Here is a 22,001-nt window from a genome sequence, read left to right on the forward strand (position 1 = left end):
CTCTCCCTTCATTTCCCTCTGTCTAATCTAAAGGATCTTTACTCTTCTCTAGCCCCACCCCCTTATTGTGAATTAGCATCTGCATATTAGAGAAAACATTCAGCCTTTGCTTCTTTGGGATTGGCTTATTTTGCTTAGCATGATATCCTCTAGACCCATCCACTTACCAGCAAATGCCATTATTTCATTCTTCTTTAAGGTTGTATAATATTCCATTGTGTATATAGACCACATTTTCTTTATCCATTCATCTGTTGAAGAGCATCTAGTTCCATAGCTTAGCTATTGTGAATTGAGCTGCAATAAACATTGATGTGGCTTTGTCACTGTAATATGCTGATTTTAAGTCCTTTGGGTATATGCTGAGGCGTGGAATAGCTGGGTCAAATGGTGGTTCCATTCCAAGTTTTCTGAGGAATCTCCATACTGCTTTGCAGATTGGTTGCACCAATTTGCAGCCCCACTCTGCAATGTATAAGCGTACCTTCCCCCCCCCACATTCTTGCCAACACTTATTGTTGCTTGTATTCTTGATAATTGCCATTTTGACTGGAGTAAGATGAAATCTTAGTTTTGATTTGCATTTCTCTAATTGCTAGAGATGATGAACATTTTTTCATATGTTTGTTGATCAGTTGTATTTTTTCTTCTGTGAAGTGTCTGTTCAGTTCCTTAGCCCTTTTATTGGTTGGATGATTTGGGGTTTTTTGGTGTTAAGTTTTTTGAGTTCTTTATATATCCTGGAGATTAGTGCTCTATCTGAGGTGCACATAGTAAAGATTTCCTCCCATTCTGTAGGCTCTCTTAGAGTTATTGATTGCCTCCTTTGCTGAGAAGAAGCTTTTTATTTTGAGTCCATCCCATTTACTGATTCTTGATTTTACTTCTTGTACTTTAGGAGTCTTATTGAGGAAGTTGGTTTCCTAAGCCGACATGTTGGAGAATTAGGCCTACATTCTCTTCTAATGCAGGGTCTCTGGTCTGATGCCTAGGTCCTTGCTCCTCTTTAAGTTGAGTTTTGTGCAGGGTGAGAAATCGGGGTTCTGTTTCACTCTACTACATGTGACTTTTCAGTTTTCCCATTGCCATTTGTTGAAGAGGCTCTTTTCTCCAGTGTATGTTTTTGGCACCTTTGTTCAGTAAGAGATAACTGTATTTATGTGGGTTTGTCTCTGTATCTTCTATTCTGTTCCACTGGTCATCATGTCTGTTTTTGTGCCAAAACCATGCTATTTTTATTACTATATAGCTCTGTAGTATAATTTAAGGTCTGATATTGTGATGCCTTTTGCTTCATATTTCTCTCTAAGGATTGCTTTGGCTATTCTGGGCCTCTTATTTTTCCAAGTGGATTTCATGACTGATGTTTAATGCACTTTTAATCATTAGAATAAATCTGTGAGGAAGTCATTATGTTACAGCTGCACAAGCTGAGGCTCACAGAGCTTCGTCAGCTTCCTGCAGTCATACAACTAGCCAAACTCTATTAGCCAACTGCAGGATAATAGTAAGGATTCAACCCAGGTAGACTGGCTCCCAAACCGATGTTGTCTCCCAACTTCCCCAGATGTATGTTTTCTTATGAATAAGAGGAAATATCTTCATACCTTGGGTGTTTGTACTTTGTTTTTCAAAGAAGTTATCTTCAGATACCAACGAAAAGGAAGTGAAAGCTAATGAAGAGCCACTCCTAAGAAAGAGTTCTCGCCGATTTGTCATTTTTCCAATCCAGTACCCTGATATTTGGAAAATGTATAAACAGGCACAGGCATCCTTCTGGACAGCAGAAGAGGTATGTGGCATCATCTTATTAACATTCATGGCCTATAATGCAGTGTTGACTTCCTGTGTTATGGAGTGTTGAAACATTTTAACTTTTAATAAGACCAGTTGTATAAGATGAGGTTAAGAATTTTTGAGACTAAACATAGTGTTCTCCAATATTTTAGTTTAGATCACTTTCTATAAACAAATTATCTGCTGCAAAAAAATTGCATGTTGTTCTGCCTGGTGCTTTGTTTTGTTTTGGGATACTGGGGGTTAAATCCAAGGAAGCTTTACCATTGAGCCATATCCCCAGTCCTTTTTATTTTTCATTTTGAGACAGGATCTCACTAAGTTGCCAAGGCTGACTCTGAACTTGCTATCCTCCTGCTTCAACTTCCCAAGTAGCTGTGATTACAAGCGTGTGCCACTGTTCCAGCTATATATTTTTACACTAAAATATTTTAGGACATTTTCTACTTTTAAACATATTTTTGGTTTGCTATGGCCACATAGATTAGTCTTTACTTGTGCTCAGCAAAATAAGCAAAGTTGTAACTATGGTTAAAAAAAAAAAAAGAAAAATAGACTGAAAGCTTTAAGGACCCTGCTTTCATTTAAATAAATTATATGAATTGCTTAACTGATTGTACAAAAGGAGCTAACCAGGCTGACTTCACAGTTCTTCCATTCTGCCTCAGCAGCATCAAACTTGATTCAAGGGCTGAGGATGTGGCTGAGAGGTAGAGCACTTGGCTTAGTGTGCAGAAGACTCTGGGTTGGATCCCTAGCACCACAAAACAAACAAAAACCTGATACAGTTCCCCCTAACAGGATAGATGTAGAATGTTGTCTGTTATTGTGACTTTTTCCACTAAGGAAATGAGTTGAACACAGCAAATTAGATAATATTTGCTGGTTTGGTAAGGACAGGTGGTCATGCAAATGACTTCTTTGTAGTCTAGTTGAACACACAAATAGATATGGCCTTCATCTTGCTCTGTGTACATACACATAAGTAATGTCTCTATTTCTATAGATATATCTATCTGGATAGATAAATTTGGATTGGTCTGTTTTTCAAGAGATTTATTTTATACATATAAACATACCCTGTAAAAAATGCAGATTCTGGGGCCTGGCTGCCTAAGTACAAATCCTGCTCTTTTGCTTATTAGTTGTAGAACTAGGAAAGTTGCTTTACCCTCTTTGTGTATTGTCATAGATAAATGAGGCTAATAGTACCTGCCTATTAGGTTGTTAGCCCATTAGGACTAATGAGAAATTAAGAAAGGTACCTGACACTTAGTAAGCACTAAATAAATGCTTTATTTTATGCCTAGAATGGGTATTATTTAACCTAGATATCAGAAAGGCACAAGTGTCTGAAATTTCTCTTAAACCAATTTTACCTACTTTCCCTTCTTGTATTGTCAACATCTTTATTATACTGTAGTTGACATATAGAGCAAAAAAGCAAACAAAACATCTGGTATTTTTAGGGGGCTAGGGGGCCAGGGGGCTACCAGGGATTGAACTCAGGGGCACTCAACTGCTGAGCCACATCCCCAGCCCTATTTTGTATTTTCTTTAGAGACAGCATCTCACTGAGTTGCTTAGCACCTCGTTTTTTCCTGAGGCTGGCTTTGAACTTGCCATCCTTTTGCCTCAGGCTCCTGAGTTGCTGGGATTACAGGCATAGGCCTCTGCACCTGGCCATATTCAGTACTTTAATACTGGGTCATAAAGCTTGGCACACCTGACTCTCCCTAACTGTCTGTGGTTTTTAGAAAGTTTTTGTTAGACTTGGTTCAGAGAGCAAGTGAAGTATACAGCTGGGATTTTTCACATTAAAAAGGTACCTGTGATACTTGGTTTTCTTGAAATTCATTTGGGAACTATATTTGTTTTTAGCAAATGTAATAAGTGTTCTATGACTAAGAAACACTAATTTTTAAAAACTAAAATATGCAGGTTGATATTGATTTTGTGGGAAGATTCAAGTGCTTGTTATGAAGGGAAGTCAAACACATTCTTAGTTCCACATATTTTTCATTTAAACAAATTATGTAAGTTATCATTTAATCAACTTTGGACTCTACTTTTTAAAAAAAAAAATCAGTGGTTGAACTTAACTTCTCAATATTAAACCCCCACTTTGGAAGGCAAAAGGTCAGGCTCCTCTGATTGGCTCCTCTGCGGTGATGTTCATTGGGCTGTTTCCCTGCCCTTCAGACTGCCAGCTGATGATTGGCTCACAGCGGCCCTAGCAACATCTAGCTGATTGGCTCCTCCACGAGCTGCTCATTGGGGGACTTCTTTGGCTGTGGCTCTCAACAGCCTTGGGATTTTTTTTTTTTTTAATAAGTCACTTGGGCAATTTTGATAATCAGCTAGTATGTTAACTTTCTGTTGCTGTGACAAGATTCCTGAGAAAATCAACTTATAAAGGGAAAGATTGATTTTTGGCTCACAGTTTCAGAGATTTCAGTCTATGATTGCTTGGCCTTCTTGCTTTGGACCTGTGACAGCACAGTACATCATGTCCAGTGTGCATGGTAGAGGCCACCTGGTCACCACATAGTGGCTGGGAAGTGAAGAAAGAGGAAGTAACCAGGGGTCCCAATATTCCCTTCAAGGGCAAGCCCTTAGCAACCTAATTTCCTTCCACTAAGTCCCACTTCCTACTGGGTCTGGTTCTGGTAGAGCCACAGATGATGACTGTGCTTTTGACACATGGACCTCAGGGAACATTGAGGATCCATACTATTGCAGCTAGTTTGGAGTCAATTTTTAGATGATGGAAGTGAGAATTTGCTCAAGAGAGATAAAACTAGGAAGGAAGGTTTATGTTTCTGGAAGGGAATATAACCAATGTATAAGTAAAATTTATATGTTTAAAGAGATTTTAATATTTAAGAACAAACATATTTTAATATTAAAACTCAGTATCAGGAAGATGTCCTTTGTGAAGCCTGAGTTGAGCCCTTAGTAGAACACAACTTGATTTCTAGTGTATTTATTTTACAAGATGAAGACAAATATTACACCCTCTCCATCCCATCATATCCTCAACGCTTAGCATAATATTGGGCATGTAGTAAGTGCTCAGCAAACATCTAAAAAATAGGGGTTTAGGAAAGAAAACAAAAAGTGAAAATTATGGATATTACTCTTTTTTGGGGGGAAAGGTCAAAGACATTGGAGCTTTGTTAGAATAGGTTAAAATAAGGACAAAAACAATATAATCACATCTTACAAGGTCAGTTACGGATTTTTTTTTCATTTCATTTTTTTTCTCCTGATACTGGGAATTTAACCCAGGGATGTTTTACCACTGAGCCACATCCCCATCCCATTTTAATTTTTATTTTGAGACAGGGTCTTGCTAAATTGCTTAGGGCCTCAGTAAGTTACTGAGGCTGACCCCAAACTTGTGATCCTTCTGCCTCAGCCTCCAAGCTGCTGGGATAGGCATGTATCACTGTGCCCAGCACATATTTCAAGTGTTTATGAAGTTATTGTGAAACATACTTAAGATATTTTTCTAATACAAAATATCCAGAAAAGCTATGAACTGAGGCTGCCCCCCCCCACCCCCAGTTTATTGGTTGAACTCCTAATCCCCAGTGTGATTCTGTTGGTGGGGGCCATGGGAGGTAATTAGATAATAAGGTCTGTGCATTTTGAAGGGAATCCATGCCCTTAGAAGAAGAAATATGAGAGAGTTGAAGTATGAGAAAGATGATCTCTCTTTGCTCTGAGGATACGGCAAGAAGGTGGCCATCTGTAAATGAGGAAGTGGGCCTTCACTAAGAAACTAAGCAGGTTGGCACCCTGAGCTTAGCTTTCCAGCCTCCAGAACTGTGAAAAGTAATCTTTTTGTTGGTTAATCCACCCAGTCTATTTGTTATAGCAACCAGAGGTGTAAAGGTTATTTTAAAATGGTAAATTTTTGCCGAATTCTATAGTGCATCTCTCTTAATACCAAGGACTAATTCTGATAAATGTTTTAAAAAATATTTCTATTCCCTGAGGAAGGCATACCTATAAACTGCTTGACGTTACTTATGGGTAGAGTAGGTTAGTTGACGATAAAGTAGAAGATACAGTTGATTAACAGTTACTTTATTATTTGTGTAACAACATAGTAAATATCATGTAAAATGTTAAAACAATGGCTGCTGAAAGTCATTGTTTATTCACCTCAATTCTTTCTTGACTAGTTTTATTCTACCATTCCTCTGTCTCTTCATTTTTTTCCAGTGCCAGTCTGATAATTGTAACATTTTGAAAGTACATCTTAACTAGCTTCTCATTTAGCCAGAAAATCATCCTATTATACTGTTTTGTTATCTTTTACTTAAATTGTAGATAAATCTTAAATATACTAGATATATCTGGCATGTTATATATATCTTGGAAACCTTAAATATGTTTGTAGATAAATCTTAAATATACTAGATATATCTGGCATATTTTATTTATATATATATATATATATATATATATATATATATATATATATATGATATATATATATCTTAGAAACCTTAAATATGTTATATCTATAGTAAAATGATTGCTATAATATAAGGTAATTAACATATCTATTATGTCCCAAGAATAGCTAAAATTTACTTGTTTAGCAGATGTCCTGGATAAAATACCCTATTATTAACAGAATGTTTTTGTTTTAGTCTCTTTGTGATGTTAACATTTTTTCTTTTTCACAGTTTACTGCTTGTTGTTATATCCTTTCTTAATGTTAGAGTGGAAATTAGTTTTCTAAACAGTAACTGTTAAAATTTTTGAAAAAAATTTTTATTGTAGGTTGACTTATCAAAGGATCTCCCTCACTGGAACAAGCTTAAATCAGATGAGAAGTATTTTATCTCTCACATCTTAGCCTTTTTTGCAGCCAGTGATGGAATTGTAAATGAAAATTTGGTAAGATTTTTTAAATTTTACTTTTGTGCTATTTAGCCATTAAATGATGATACTATAAGTAAGATCATTAGATTGAGCCTGAGAAAAGATGCCTAAGTAATTGAATAGATGAAGCTTGATTCTTGAAAGTGTTTTCTGATAAAGTGCAGAGGAAAGGATAGATTTCTGCTATCCAATCAGCTAAATATCATGAAATGAAGCGTAAAATGTGGCAACTAAAACCTGCTTAAACTTTAGGTTGATTTTTTTTATCCTCAGATAATAAATCTAATAGAGATTCTCTACTTAAATGGGATCCTAATAAGAATAAATTGTACTCCGTATATGTATAACATGTGAAAATATACTCTACTCTCATGTATATCTAAAAACAACAACAAAAGAATCTCTACCTTAATAATCATATTGAGCTTTGTATAAAACACCAGGTTCTGGCTTCTCTTTTAAAAAATTTGTATTATATTGATTCTGGAGGCAGAATTTCTTGTTAAACAGAATAGAGCCGGGCCCAGTGTTACATGCATGTAATCCCAGCTACTTGGGAGGTGAATCAGGAGGAACTTAAGATTGAAGGCAGTCTGGACAATTTAGGGAGACCCTACCTCAAAATTTAGAAAGAGAGAGAGGGAGAGAGAAAGAATAGCGAATAGAGATATGACTTTCCATCATAGAATAGAAGAGCGTTTAACAGATCTCTTTACTTTTGGAAATAAATTCTTCAAAGGAAAATTATTAGTTTTGGTAGATGTTCTAAAGTTTATTTGTTCTTTGGGCACTATTTCAACCTAACAGGACAATTCATATAATTGTATAAGAATATATTATGCAATTAATTTATTGTAGAGGATTTGATGAATAAATAATACTGCTTAAGTTAACCCTTAACTTCTTTCTGACCTGTTTATTGCAGGCGGGCAGTTTTTAATGATCATTCTGATGTCTGTATTCAGATTTGCAATGTTTAACCAAGTGTTTTGTGAGAGACCACAGCATTGGATCTGTTTCCCCTATTTTTTAGGTGGAGCGCTTTAGTCAGGAGGTGCAGGTTCCAGAGGCTCGCTGTTTCTATGGTTTTCAAATTCTCATCGAGAATGTTCACTCAGAGATGTACAGTTTGCTAATAGATACTTACATCAGAGATCCCAAGAAAAGGTATTCCTGCTGAGATTTTTATTTGCATAGTTTTATCCTAGTGCTTAAATTTATTGCAAAATTTATTAACAAAGCTAAACGTTAAGGAAATATTGTTTACATATAGAAGTTTTTAACAACTGTGTTTTCTATTGCCCAATAATGTGTTAGATTAAAAAAAGCTTATATAGAATTAGTTAATCTTTAGATATTTTATAGTATCTTAAAAAACAGTTCATTAGCACATTCTGTTTAGAAATTGAGTATTTGCATTTAGTTGATTTAGTATCAGACCATATTCAGACCACTAATTTGAGTTTTGCTTTCATTTTTATATTTTATGAACATGCAAAAATATAGAAAAATTACAGAGTTACAGTTAGTCTCTGATTAAACCATTAAACTTTAGTTCAATTAATAAACAAGTAAATAACTTCCCTGAATTCTGTTATTCTTACAGGGAATTTTTATTTAATGCAATTGAAACAATGCCATATGTTAAGAAAAAAGCAGATTGGGCTCTGCGATGGATAGCAGATAGAAAGTCTACTTTTGGTATGTAACTCTCAATTACATGTAATCAAATTTGCTTTGGATGATGTACTATCCACAGCCCAGTTGTGCTAGGGTAGTGGGATAGTTTGCCAAGAGATTAAAGAAGATGCATGGAGATGGCATGTGAGATAGACATAAGGTTTATTGAAGACTGCTTGAGGAAGGTCCAGGGGTGACTGGCCGGATAGATTATATCTCTGACTGTCATGGTGCTTTGCCAGAAAGTAGTGCCTCTGTTCTTCATGGCACTTGGTCCAGTAGTGGCCAGCTGGACAAGCACTTATCCTGTCCACAGTGCTCTCTGTTCCACACCAATTACCACAGGGAGGGAGGCTTTATAGGGTAGGATACAGAAGCAGTGACATCATTAGCTCGCTTTGTCCCATTGTATGACCAGCATTCCAAAGGATTTAGCAGACAAGCACAAAAGGAGTTTTTATAGGTAACACTAGTTTGCACCTCAAAGATCTCCTGTATCTGTAGAACTCCCAGATACATCTGGACCACACTCAAGAACAAGTGATGAAATGCTTATATGGGCAAGTATGTGGTATATTGGTGAAGAAACAGATATGTTTGCATTGCCTCCAGTTCATTGTAAGAATGAGAAAAGCAGTGCTTCTTGATGTGCATTAATAGCATCTGGAAAATTTGTAGAAAACCCCTGTAGAATCCTGGTTCTCACTAGACAGAGTGATTCAGGAAGTACAAGTGGGACTGAGGAATCTGCATTTCATATCCAGATGATTTTTTCACAAGTGGTTTGAGAAGCACAGGTTGGGATACTGACTTCAGAGAAAAAAAATCAGGAAAATATCAAGATGTTCAATATGCATTGAAAATATTAGTATGGATAGATACTGATAGAAAATTATGAATGAATTACAGAAAGTTGGTGTTTTCTGATACCACCCAAGAAAGACAAGCTAGAAATAGAGAAAACAGAGAAGGATGGTATCATCTTGCAGTCACAGCAGGGGCTTCAGTTAGGTTGTTCTTATTGTTTAATCTCAAAGAAAATCCCACTTAGGATTCTGATTTAGGGCCTCAGAAGAAATAATGTATTTTAAAATGGTGCAGGAGGAGGAGTGAAATAAGAAGGGAAAGGGAGAAGAGTGAAGTGCACATTGGTAGTTTTCCATTTTGCAAGTGGAGCTAAAAGACAGTAACACAGAAATATTATTTTGCTTTACCACACACCTGTACCTTCCTTTAAAGAAAGAAGAAGTGCAATTTTAAAAATTAATTGTGCCATCTGCACCATTAGTAACTTTGGGTTGACAAGGCAACTTTTTCATCTGGCTGAGGTCTTTGCCTAACATTTTGGGGGATGCTCTAGGTGACTTTTGCACCAACTGAGGACCCAGTGTAGCAACTGTTCTTTCCTTACCTCCAGACTCCTGTAATCCATTAAATTTTAGCTAAAGAGGACCTAAGAATACTTCTTGAAAAATAATTAGTTAGTTTTAGGGGTTGGGGTTGTGGCTCAGTGGAAGAGTGCTCACCTAACATGTATGAGGCACTGGGTTTGATCCTAAGCACCACATAAAAAATAAATAAATAAAGTTATTGTGTTCATCTACAACTAAAAAATTTTTCTAAAATTGTTAGTTTTAAGTTCATATATTATAAGGAGATTCAATTCTAGTAGAGATAAAAATTTCTAACTATATATTTGTAGTTTTTAAAAATTCAAGACCTACTGTTTAGTTTAAAAAAAACTTTGAAAAATTTTAAAACATAGATATAGTAAACCTTAATAAATGTAAAGAAATTATATTTTATACTTCAAGTGCTAGTTATACAGTCTTAGTGCATTGCATCATAGAGCTCTGCTATCTTAAAAATATATCCCACTTTCTTCTCTCTAAAACAAATCATGAGGCTTTAACATTCATTTCCTTTTAGAAGAAATGTTTTGGGACTCTCTTTTTATTTCACATATATTCTTGAAAATTTGAAAAATTTACCCTTTACAATCCTTTAATCTTCTCCAAAAATGGTCATCTATAACTATTTATTATGATTTTCATTCTTTGGTGTTCATATGAGTGCATGCAATGGTTAAAATGACAATTTCCCCCCTTGTTCATAATATATATATATATATATATATATATATATATATATATTTTTTTTTTTTTTTTTTTATTAGTATTTGAACTTGGGGCACTCGACGACTGAGCCATATCCCCGGCACAATTTTGTATTTTATTTAGAAACAAGGTCTCACTGAGTTGCTAAGTGCCTCGCTAGCTTTGAACTCCACGTTCCTACTGTCTCAGCCGCCTGAACTGCTAGGATTACAGGCGTGTGCCACTGCGCCCGTCAGAATGTTTATATTTATAGTCTTGTTTTCTTATAGATATTTGTCCATATGATGTTACCTTAATGCCAATTTAAAATGTATCAAATGTAACTACCTGTCATCTTATTAATAGGAAGATAAAAGCATAGTAAATTATGTTAAACTAATGATGAATGTCTTGCTTAAGCTTAGTGTTATTATTATTACATTTTAATATTTAGTTAGTATATAACACATTAAAGAATCTTCTTTTCCACAATTGAGGGCTGAGGGTATAGCTCAGTGGTAGAGTGTCTGTCTAGAATGTGTGGAGTCCTGGCTTCTATCCCCAGCCATGCCAAAAACCAATCAACCAATCAACCATTCCTTTGACATAGTGAATATTTGTTTAATTTATATTTCTTTTTTTTTATGAAGTTAATTTTAAAATTGTGTCTGTAAAAATAAAATACTTCAGAAATTTCCCATGTTTTAGACTACTAATAGAAATTTGGATTACCAAGTATATGATTTATCAGATTTGGTTTGATAATCAGGGAGAAACAAGGACAAACCAGAGCACTATTTAGCGACAGCCAGAAACATTTGAATTTAGTCAGCTTTCTTTTTAAAATTTAAATTTGTACTGGAAATTTAAAATATTTATTCAGTTTCTACATCAAATTTTTGTGTTTTCTATGGAATGAGTTTTAATGCTTCTTAATATCTTCTATAATTTACTTTGGTTTGGTTGAGGACACATTTATTAAGTACTTGCTATGTGTTTGCTCCTGCAACAAGTACAAGGAATATAAAGTACAAGATACTAGCTGGGCATGGTGGTGCACAATTGTAATCCCAGTGATTCGGGAGGCTGAGGCAGGAGGTTTGTAAATTTGAGGCCAGTCTCAGCAATTTAGTGAGACTGGTCTCAAAGTAAAGGGCTGGGGATGTGACTCAGTGGTTAAGCATCCCTGGCTTCAGTCCCTGGTGTCCCCAGCCCTCACAAAAACAGATACAGGTATAAGAAATATAAACTATGTCATCAGTAACAAAGGCCTATAGTTTCCTCAAGCACTCAGTGCCTTTATCTCACAATCTACAACCTTTCTCCCTAGATATGCAGTATGGTGACATAAGGGGCATGTGTATAATCTTTTGGATTAAGTCTATAATCATTTCCTGGAGACGATGTTATAGATTATGCCACTAGATATATTTCAGGAATAGGCTTCTGAAAAGAAAGAAACTTTTGAAATTGGCCCTTATGTATTTAGCAGAGAATAGTATTTTTGCTTGGATGATAGGATATTTTTGCTTATGTTTTTGGTATTGGCTGTTGAACCTGGGAACACTGAGCCCTTTTTATTTTTTATTTTGAGACAGGGTCTTGCTAGGTTACTAAGGGCCTCCCTAAGTTGCTGAGGTTGGCCTCAAACTTCAGATCATTCTACCTCAACCTTCTGAGTCACTGGAATTATAGGCGTGCACCACCTCAACCTCCTGAGTCACTGGAATTACAGGCGTGTACCACCACACCTGGCTGTGATAGGTATATGTATTATCATCAGCTGGGCTCATCTATTTTTTAATTGCATATTCATGACAATGTCTTTGAAATATTTATAACTAGTTTATAAGATATATAGGTTGCTAAAAATATAAATCTCAGCAGTATGTGCACATACTGTACTCACATGCATGTGCCTGCATTCACAAGCACCTGTAGGTGACAGGCAAATCACTTATTTTTTTGAGTGTAGAAGGCCATCCTTTGCCCAGAAACCAAGTCTACAAAATGTAGGATTTTGAAGTAGACATACCTTTCTGTCCTAGTAGGTAGGGTAGAAAATTTCCTTCTCTAAAGATCTTTAGCCACTGCACTAACTTGTTTATTTCTTGGAAAAATAGTTGAGGTATTATTAAAAAAAATATATAAACTTGCAAATGTTTGCAGTATGTGATATTTAGAAAGTGAAACTGTTTTATGTCTCCTAGGGGAAAGAGTGGTGGCCTTTGCTGCTGTGGAAGGAATTTTCTTCTCAGGATCTTTTGCTGCTATATTCTGGCTAAAGAAGAGAGGTCTCATGCCTGGGCTCACATTTTCCAATGAACTGATCAGCAGAGATGAAGTAAGGTTTGAAATGTTTCTCCAGTTATATTTGTTTTCATATGTCATGTTCATCTACTTTTCTTTCCTCTGAGAAATGCTTATGGTGACTCAAATACCCTGGTAATTAAAAGGAAATAGGAAGTCATTTCTTCTATGGCTGGTAAGATTGCACTTTCTTACTGTGTCTCTCATCATTTTTCCTCAGTCCCTGCTCATTCTTAAACATCAGTATGCTTCTGGACACCTGCTTTGGTCTTCCTGACTCCTTGACTTTGTATGATCTTCTGGCTCATCTTATTTGTTCACATGATATCAGCTACCATCTAAAAGCTCACAGCTCCCCAGACTTTATCTTTATCCCAGATAGTCTTTTCTGATCTCCAAACGAATAGGTGCACCTTAGTTGTTTTCTTCTGGATTAGTCTATAGGTATCTCAAATCTGACATTTCAGAAATCAAACACATCATCTTTCTTTCAAAATTTGTTCTTCCTCTGTTTTACGTACCTTAATGAGTCTCTCCCTACCCACTCTCCAGTCATCCAGTTTGAAATCTGGGAATCATTTCAAATTGCTTCTTTCCTATTTAGCCACATTCAATCATAAGTTTTATCTTTCCCTCTGTCTGCAACACCCTTTCCATTTTTCCTACCACTTTTTTTTTCTACCTGTTGATGACCTTCTCAAAGTAGGCAACTTAAAATTTTCCTTATCCAAGTGGATCAAATTGACCATTTTTTCCTTTATGAACCCCTTCAAAATATAAACTTGTCATTCTTTGTTAGAGTCCACAATACACATTGGTCTCTCCTCTGCTGGAGTTTGAGTTTCTTAGCGTAGAGACATGGTTTCATTGATCCTTCTGTCTCAATAGTCATCCTATTACAGCCATTCAGTTCACATTTATTGACTATACTAATCTTGGTTCCTCAGTTTATATCTAAGTGACCTTGTCAAGTTAATTTACTTATCTGTTTCTTGGTTTCTTCAACTATAAACCTTAGCAGGGCTTTTTTTCTAATGCAATGAACAGTATATATGAAAGCATGGTTTTTTTCAGTACCAGGGATTGAACCCAGAGGCATTCTATCACTGAGCTACATCCACAGTTCTTTTTATTTTTTATTTTGAGGCAGGCTCTCACCAAATTGCTGAGGCTGGACTCAAAAACTGTGATCCTTCTACCTCAGCCTTCCAATTTGCTGGGATTATATGTATGTGCCACCATACCCAGTTGAAAGTATTTTTTAAGTGCTATAAAATACTTTCTATAATTACTTTTTGATCTTTCATATCTTTAAATTTCTGATAACTTTTATCATAAATGTCATATATGATTATATGATTATAGAAAATTTGGAGAACAAAAAGTTACACAACACACAGGTGACCACTTTTACAATTTTATTATATTTCTAGACCTGTTTTCTACATTTATATTTATGCAGATACATATAAATACAATAGTTTCACAAATTATAGTTTCATTTTTTTCACTTGGGAAAATATTATGAGCATTTTTCTATGCTATTAAGCATTTTTTGAAAATAATTTTTTTAGATACATAATAATAGATGAATGCATTATTTATTTGACAATAATTGGAAATTTAAGTTGTCTTTAGGATTTTCTTTTTTGTTGTTGTTGTTGTTGTTATATAAAATGCATACTTTGTATATAAGCTTTGTCCTAACTTTGTATTATTTTCTTACACTTGATCACAAGAAGTAGAAAAAGCAGGTTATGTGATCACTTACACTTGCGGATTTCTTTCCAGAAATTTTATAAACATTTTCTGCTTCATCTAGCAATGTATGAATATTTTCTTACCATATACTCACCAGAATTTGGGTTAATTTGCCAAGTATTTGATAAATTTGATAGGGGCAATTTACATCTCATTATTTGGTTTTGTTTTTGATTATTACTTAGATTGAACTTTTTCAAAATTATATTAGTCATTTGTATTTTTCAGTAGTTAGTCTATTTCTGTTTTTTGCCTTTATTTCTGTTTGATATTAATATTTTCCTTATTTAACTGGGAGTGCTCTTAATATTTAAAGGTTTATTTATCTGATAGTCTATAATCCTTAAAGGAAGGTTGAATGTTAGCATGTTCATTGGTATATTCACAATATACAGTGACTAATTGAACTCTTTCAAGAAGTGTTTGTTAATTGAATTTGTTATATTCATTTCTTATATTTATTGCATGACTATAGCAGAAAATAAGGAATTTTATTATATTTATTTTATATTTTCTGTTTGTCCTTTTTTAAATTTTTGTTTTTCTGTTAACATATAAAAATCTTAAATTTCACTGTAGCAATTTAGCAGTCATGGGTTTTTTTATTACATTAAACTTAGTATTCCAAAAAAAAAAAATTCTTAAATTTTATGTGATCTACTCCCAGAATAAGTTAAATTATCACTCTTTTTTTTTTTTTTTTTTTTTGTGGTGCTGGGGATTGAACCCATGGCCTTGTGCATGCAAGGCAAACACTCTACCAACTGAGCTATGTCCCCAGCCCTAAATTATCACATTTTTTTTCTTGATTTTTTTAACATTTAACTCTCTAATATGATTGGAATTTCTTTAGTATAAGCATAGAATTTAGTATAAAAGCAGAATGGTATAGAGTAAGTTAGAATTTAACTTAGTTTTAGTTCAAATACTCTTGGTAAGTTTTTCCAGTTCTCTTTCCAGTAATCCATCCTTTCTCCACTGACTTCTGCTGTCTTCTTTATTATATATTAAGATTTTATTATACTAAAATCTGTCTCATGGTCATTTTTTCTGCTTCATTGACTTACCTTAGAGTATTATGATTTTTTAAGATGCTATACAAGCTATTCTAATTATTGTAATTGTATGTTTTAATAATTGGTAGAATAAATCTGAAAACTTTCCTTTTTAAAGTATTCGTGTGTGGACCTAACCATTTATTCTTCCAGATTTTAATTTTTGAATTAAAAAAAATCCAGGGATTTTTTTAAACTCTTTTTTTTTAATATTTATTTTTTAGGTGTAGATGGACACAACACAATGCCTTTATTTTTATGTGGTGCTGAGGATTGAACCCGGGTCCCGCCCATGCTAGGCAAGCGCTCTACTGCTGAGGCACAATTCCAGCACCCCCATTGGGATTTTTTAAAAAAATTTTAAATTTGTTCTATTAATTATACATGACAGTAGAATGAATTTTGACATATTATACACAAATGGAGCACAACTTCTCATTCCTCTGGCTATACATGGTGCAGAGTCACAACACCAGTGTAATCATACATGTATATAGAGTAATAATGTCTGTCTCATTCTACCGTCCTTCCCATCCCCACAGCCCCACCCCTACCCTCACTCCCTCTGCACAATCCAAAGTTCCTTCGTTCTTTCCTACCAACACCCCCACTATCCCACTGGGATTTTGATTGGGAATTCTTTAAACTCAAAATTAGTTTTATTCATTTATTGATTTAACAATTATGAGTGTCTACCTTTTATTTACTGGTCTCTGTAATAGGTAGCTAGTTGTCAGTTCTAATAAACTCTTTCCTTAACATCTTTCAGAAGCTTATTTGACATATACCCTCTTGTAATTTGAAGTATTCTTCTTGAATCAAGTCTGTAGGAAAAAAAATTTCACTAGTAAATTTCAAGTCTGCAGGAAACATTTCACAAGTAAATTTCAAGTCTGCAGGAAAAAAAAAATTCACTAGTAAAGATTAGTTGTTAAAAGAGATGTGGGGTTTTTTTTCTTTTAGTTTTTTTTCCCCTGGGAATTGATAATTTAACCAGGTAAATAATCCTTGTAATACAACCTTTGATTTAGGGATCTTTGAATTGTCTTTGAGTTTTGTTGATTCATTTATAAAAACCTAGGCAACTCTTACTTGTAATCATTTAAAATATATGTTCCTTTCCCCCTTTCCCTTCTTTGGTTGCTTACAAAATTATTTTTCTTTGTAGTTTAGAAATGTTAATTGATTTTATCTTGTTATCATGTAAATTTTGCTGGGAATTCCATTATTTTTCTATGCATGGCCCTTTAATTTTGTTTTGTTTTGAATTTGTGAAATTTGAATTTGTGAAAATTTTCTTTTGTTGTTCTTTTGATTTTCAGCTTTGCTCCATCTGTTCTGTATGTCAGAATCCTGATTATAGGTTGAATCTCTTTGTCTGTTCTCCAGTTACTGAAGATTTTATAATATTAATTGTATTTGCATAATCATTTTTTTCTCAAGGGCATTTCGTATGTTTATTTTCTTCCTTGGTTTAGTTAATGGTAATGTCACGTCTGCTTTTTACAGCTTCAGATGGTGTTTATTATTTTTTAGTTTCCATTATTATTGTACTGAATTCATTTTTATCTTGAGCTATTCTTTTTTTTTTTAAGAGAGAGAGAGAGAGATTTTTTAATATTTATTTCTTAGTTTTTCGGTGGACACAATATCTTTATTTTTATGTGGTGGTGAGGATCGAACCCAGAGCCCCGCGCATGCCAGGCGAGTGCGCTACCGTTTGAACCACATCCCCAGCCCTTGAGCTATTCTTGAGATATCTTTTTGAAATATTTCTGAGTTTCATCTATTTTTTTTAAATACTACTTATTATTTTTCAATCATCCCTTAAAAAAATCCCTTAAGTTTTTTGACATTTAAGGATTAATGAATTTTCATTTTGGCTCTTCTCATCTTATTTTCTTTTCCAAAATGCTTTTGGTTGTGTATATTTTTTCTTGGTTTGTTTGTAAATTAATTCTTCTTTAATGTTGGTGAACTAAGATTTTCTGGCAGTGAATTTTTTATTATAAGTTATTGAATTAGCATTTAATGAGATTTGAAGGAAAGAAGTTCTTGGCCATATTAATTTCTCTTTAATTCCCTATAAATTTCCACATTGTGTTCTTAGAATCTATTTTATATGATTTGTTTACACAGTGTTTATATAGTATGCATCACTGTGGGCAAATAGCAGATTAAAAGCTTTAACAATGGCATTTGTCTTCTATTTCAGGGACTTCACTGTGACTTTGCTTGCCTAATGTTTCAGTACTTAGTAAATAAGCCTTCAGAAGAAAGAGTGAGGGAGATCATTGTTAATGCTGTCAAAATTGAGCAGGTAAGTAGGGAAGTTTATAAAGTTTAGCACATCTCGCTTTTTCTGATGTTTGTGCCATTATTTTATTAGTTTTATTTATTTATTTATTTATTTATTTATTTTGAGACAGTCTTGCTATACAGTCCAGTCTGACCTTGAACTCCTAGGATAAATTGATCCTCCTCCCTCAGCTTCCTGAATTGCTGGGACTACAGGCATGTGCCACTGTGCCCACTTTAGCATTATTATATTTGATTCATGAAATCATTATCTTGTACTGTCAAATTGACTATATAAACCTGCTTATATTTGTTTTTACCTACAAGATGATGATTTCATGATGTATTGCAATTTTCATGTCAGTTTATAATTTGGTTTACAAATCAGTGTTTGTATAACAAATATTTTAAGGTTTTCTGTATAAGTAAAATCTGCTTTAGGGCTATTTGGCTCATTGATTTATCTGTCAAATTTCATGGTATAACAAACTATTTTAATTGTTATAGCTTTATATTTTTAAATTTAATGGCTACTAGATGATAATGATGTTTTCTATTTGTGTGTGTGGGGTGTAGTGGGTGTTGAACCCTGGGATCATCTACCACTGAGCAACACCACCAGCTGTTTTTAAAATTTAAAATTTTGAGACAGGGTCTTACTTACGTTGCCCAGGCTAGTCTTGTTTATCCTGCCTCAGCCTTCTGACTCTCTGGGATTACAGGTGTGCACCACTGTGCCCAACAATTATGGTTTCTTATTTTTATTCTCAATAACTTCACAGGGTACCTGGCGTGAAGCATGTACCAGTTTATAAGACCAATAAGTAAATGAATTATTGAACAGTAAAACTTAATTTATGGTATATAAAGATTTCTGATTACAAAACTGGATGTTCTACTTAAAATGTGTTTTTATTTATTCTAAAGAATTAGTTTATCAGGATGCTGAGCAATAGAGTGCTTGCCTAGAATGTATGATGGCCAGGATTTAATCCCCAGGACCACACACATCCCCAGTAACCACCCCCCCACACAATAAATAAATAAATAAATAAATAAATAAATAAATGAAAATTAAAAAGAAAGAAAAATTAGTTTAAAAATAAAATTTGCTTAGTTTAAAAAAATCGCATAGTTTAACAAGCATGGTTTTCATATTGGAAGGAGGAAAGCATGTGGTTAACATGTTTTTGTTTTTTATCTATTAACATTGTCTTTGAATGTAGAGTTCAGTTTATCTCCTAACCCCTTAATCCATTTCTGTTTTATCTCATATTCTTTGTTAATTAAGTTTTCTGTCTTTCCCACCTCTCTTTCATAGTCATGCTTCCCATGATGATCATCTTTGGTGAATCTTTTTCTAGGTATTTCAGAACAAAGCAACAGTGGTGATCATTTTCCATGTTGAAAGAATTTATCCTAGTACACTTTCCTTGAGCAAAATCATTGTCTTAGAATATCAATAAAACCAAAACCTTCTCTCTATTTGGAAAATACCTTATTGTTCTGTCTTTGTACTTTATTCTGGTTTTGTTTACCTTCCAGGAGTTTTTAACAGAAGCCTTGCCAGTTGGCCTCATTGGGATGAACTGTGTTTTGATGAAACAGTATATTGAGTTTGTAGCTGACAGATTACTTGTGGAACTGGGATTCTCAAAGGTAAGGTGTTCAAAACCACCCTTTTACTACCAGGTAAAATGTTATAGTTAAGTAAAGCCCCTAAATGTTTTACAAAAGCATTTATATTATATAATTCTACTTTTAAAATGTTCATGACAGAGATCTATTTTTTAATTTTTAAAATTCTAATTTGTTATATATGAGAGCAGAATACATTACAATTCATATTACATATATAGAGCACAATTTTTCATATCTCTGGTTGTATACAAAATATATTCACACCATTCGTGTCTTCATACATGTTCTTTGGATAATGATGTTCATCCCCTTCCACCATCATTTCTAACCCCATGCCTCTTCCTTTTCCCCTCCCACCCTTTTGCCCTATCTAGAGTTCCTCTGTTCCTCTCATGCTCCCCCTCCCAACCCCACTATGAATCTGTCTCCTTATATCAGAGAAAACATTTGGCATTTGTTTTTTTGGGATTGGCTAACTTCACTTGGCATTATTTTCTCCAACTCCATCCATTTACCTGCAAATGCTATGATTTTATTCTTTTTTATTGCTGAGTAATATTCCATTGTGTATGTATATCACATTTTTTAATCCAGTCATCTACTGAAGGGCATCTAGGTTGGTTGGTTCCACAATCATAGCTATTGTGAATTGTGCTTCTATAAACATTGATGTGGCTATATCCCTGTAATATGCTGTTTTTAAGTCCTTTGGGTATAGACCGAGGAGAGGGATAGTTGGGTCAAATGGTGGTTCCATTCCCAGCTTTCCAAGGAATCTCCATACTGCTTTCTGTATCGGCTGCACCAATTTGCAGTCCCAACTGCAGTGTATGAGTGTGCCTTTTCCCTCACTTCCTCGTCAACACTTATTGTTGTTTATATTCTTAGTAGCTGCCATTTTTGACTGGCAGAAATGTATTTTGTATGAACAAATTGGTTTTACAAAATCCTTTGAAATTTAAAATGAAATTCAAAATAGAAGTGGGAAGCTGGTAAATATTAGCACTAATAAGTTCAACACATTACCTTGTAATATTGCAGGTATAATTTAATAGAATTATGTTCAGGTAATTTTATTTGATCTACATTTAAATTTACCCTTTTGTAAATTCCTACGTGTTTACTTGGCAAGTTAGAGGCTAATACTTTTAAATAGGGGGTAGTTACTAGGAAGACATTAAATGTCTTCATTTGACTTTTTTTTTTGTGGTGCTGGGGATCAAATCCAGGGTCTTGCACATGCTAGGCAAGTATTCTACCACTGAGCTATGCTCCCATTCCTGATTTGACTCTTTGAAATTAGTTGTGTATAAGTTATTTTCTCTTATTTTGTATATCAGAGATAATGTACCTGAATTTTGTAAAGATATTTGGTTTTCACATGACTCACAAGAGATGGAGCCTGCAATCAGACTTACCTAGGTTTGAATCCTGGTTCCACTACTTTCTAGCTTTGTGACCTTTGGCAAGTTGCTTAACCTCTATCTCAGTTTCTTCATCCATAAAGTGGAAATAAAAAAATAATAATGCCACAAATAATTGTTGATGATTCCTAAAACACTTAAAATAATCTCAGACACAATGATGCACAGTAAATGGTCATTTTGTACTCAATGTAAGTGAAATGGTCATAGAAAATGCTTTTGTAAAACATGTTTTAGGGCCTTACTTAACTATGTTCTGTATCTATGTTCTTACATGGTAAGTAGAAATTGTAAGTTTTAATTTTTTAGTTTGGAATTATAAGTTTAAATTATATTTAATGATAAAACTTATAAAATCCACAATGTTAGGTGCAGTCTTTACTTCTTTTGGTAGTGCATTTCTATTATGGGAACCGCAGAAGCACTTATTGAAATAGTCAAGTGGTGGCAAATCTTTTTTAAGATAAACCATGCCAGCAACTTGTGAGGCTGAGCCTGAAGGATTGCAAGTTCAAAGCCAGCCTCAGCAACTTAGGGAGGCACTAAGCAACTTGGCGAGATCCTATCCCAAAATAAAAAATAAAAAGGGCTGGGGATGTGGCTCAGTGGTAAGTGCCCCTGGGTTGAATCCCTGATACAAAAATTTAAAAAAAGAAAAAAAATTTATATCTATCTATCTATATATATATAGAGAGAGAGAGAGACAGACAGACAGACACACAAACCATTTTATTTTATTGTTTTAGTTGCAAGACACTCTCTATTTGTTAGTAACTTTTACTGATATGTTTGGTTTTAGGAAAATTAATTTGCTTATGTAAGCCTTAAAATGAATTCATTGTTCTTTAACCTCCACCATATCCTCATATCCATGATCTCTTGCTTATTAGGAAAACTGGTGACCCTTGTGTTCAATTTTTCTTTTGGGAACTTCATAATTGTAGTTATATAAAACATACTTATTCTTACAAAAGAAAATCTAAACTCAGTATAAATCTTCTCCTGGGTCTTCAAAATATCTGAATAAATTCCCCAAA

General features: G+C 34.2%; 1 protein-coding gene across 3 annotated transcripts in view; it reads left to right on the forward strand.

Moving 5' to 3' along the window:
* Rrm2b (ribonucleotide reductase regulatory TP53 inducible subunit M2B) overlaps positions 1-22,001 on the forward strand; it is a 47,099-nt gene that overhangs the window by 10,517 nt on the left and 14,581 nt on the right. For 2 of the 3 annotated variants that reach the window (XM_026383690.2, XM_026383698.2), the window contains exons 2-8: positions 1,637-1,792; positions 6,598-6,714; positions 7,733-7,866; positions 8,306-8,400; positions 12,686-12,819; positions 17,817-17,921; positions 19,445-19,558. In XM_026383690.2, the coding sequence (XP_026239475.2) occupies positions 1,637-1,792; positions 6,598-6,714; positions 7,733-7,866; positions 8,306-8,400; positions 12,686-12,819; positions 17,817-17,921; positions 19,445-19,558 (855 nt within the window). The remainder of the gene's footprint in view (positions 1-1,636; positions 1,793-6,597; positions 6,715-7,732; positions 7,867-8,305; positions 8,401-12,685; positions 12,820-17,816; positions 17,922-19,444; positions 19,559-22,001) is intronic. The other variant, XM_026383708.2, reaches the window with a different exon arrangement.

This window comes from Urocitellus parryii, chromosome 7, assembly GCF_045843805.1.
Source record: "Urocitellus parryii isolate mUroPar1 chromosome 7, mUroPar1.hap1, whole genome shotgun sequence".
NCBI classification, from domain to species: domain Eukaryota; kingdom Metazoa; phylum Chordata; class Mammalia; order Rodentia; family Sciuridae; genus Urocitellus; species Urocitellus parryii.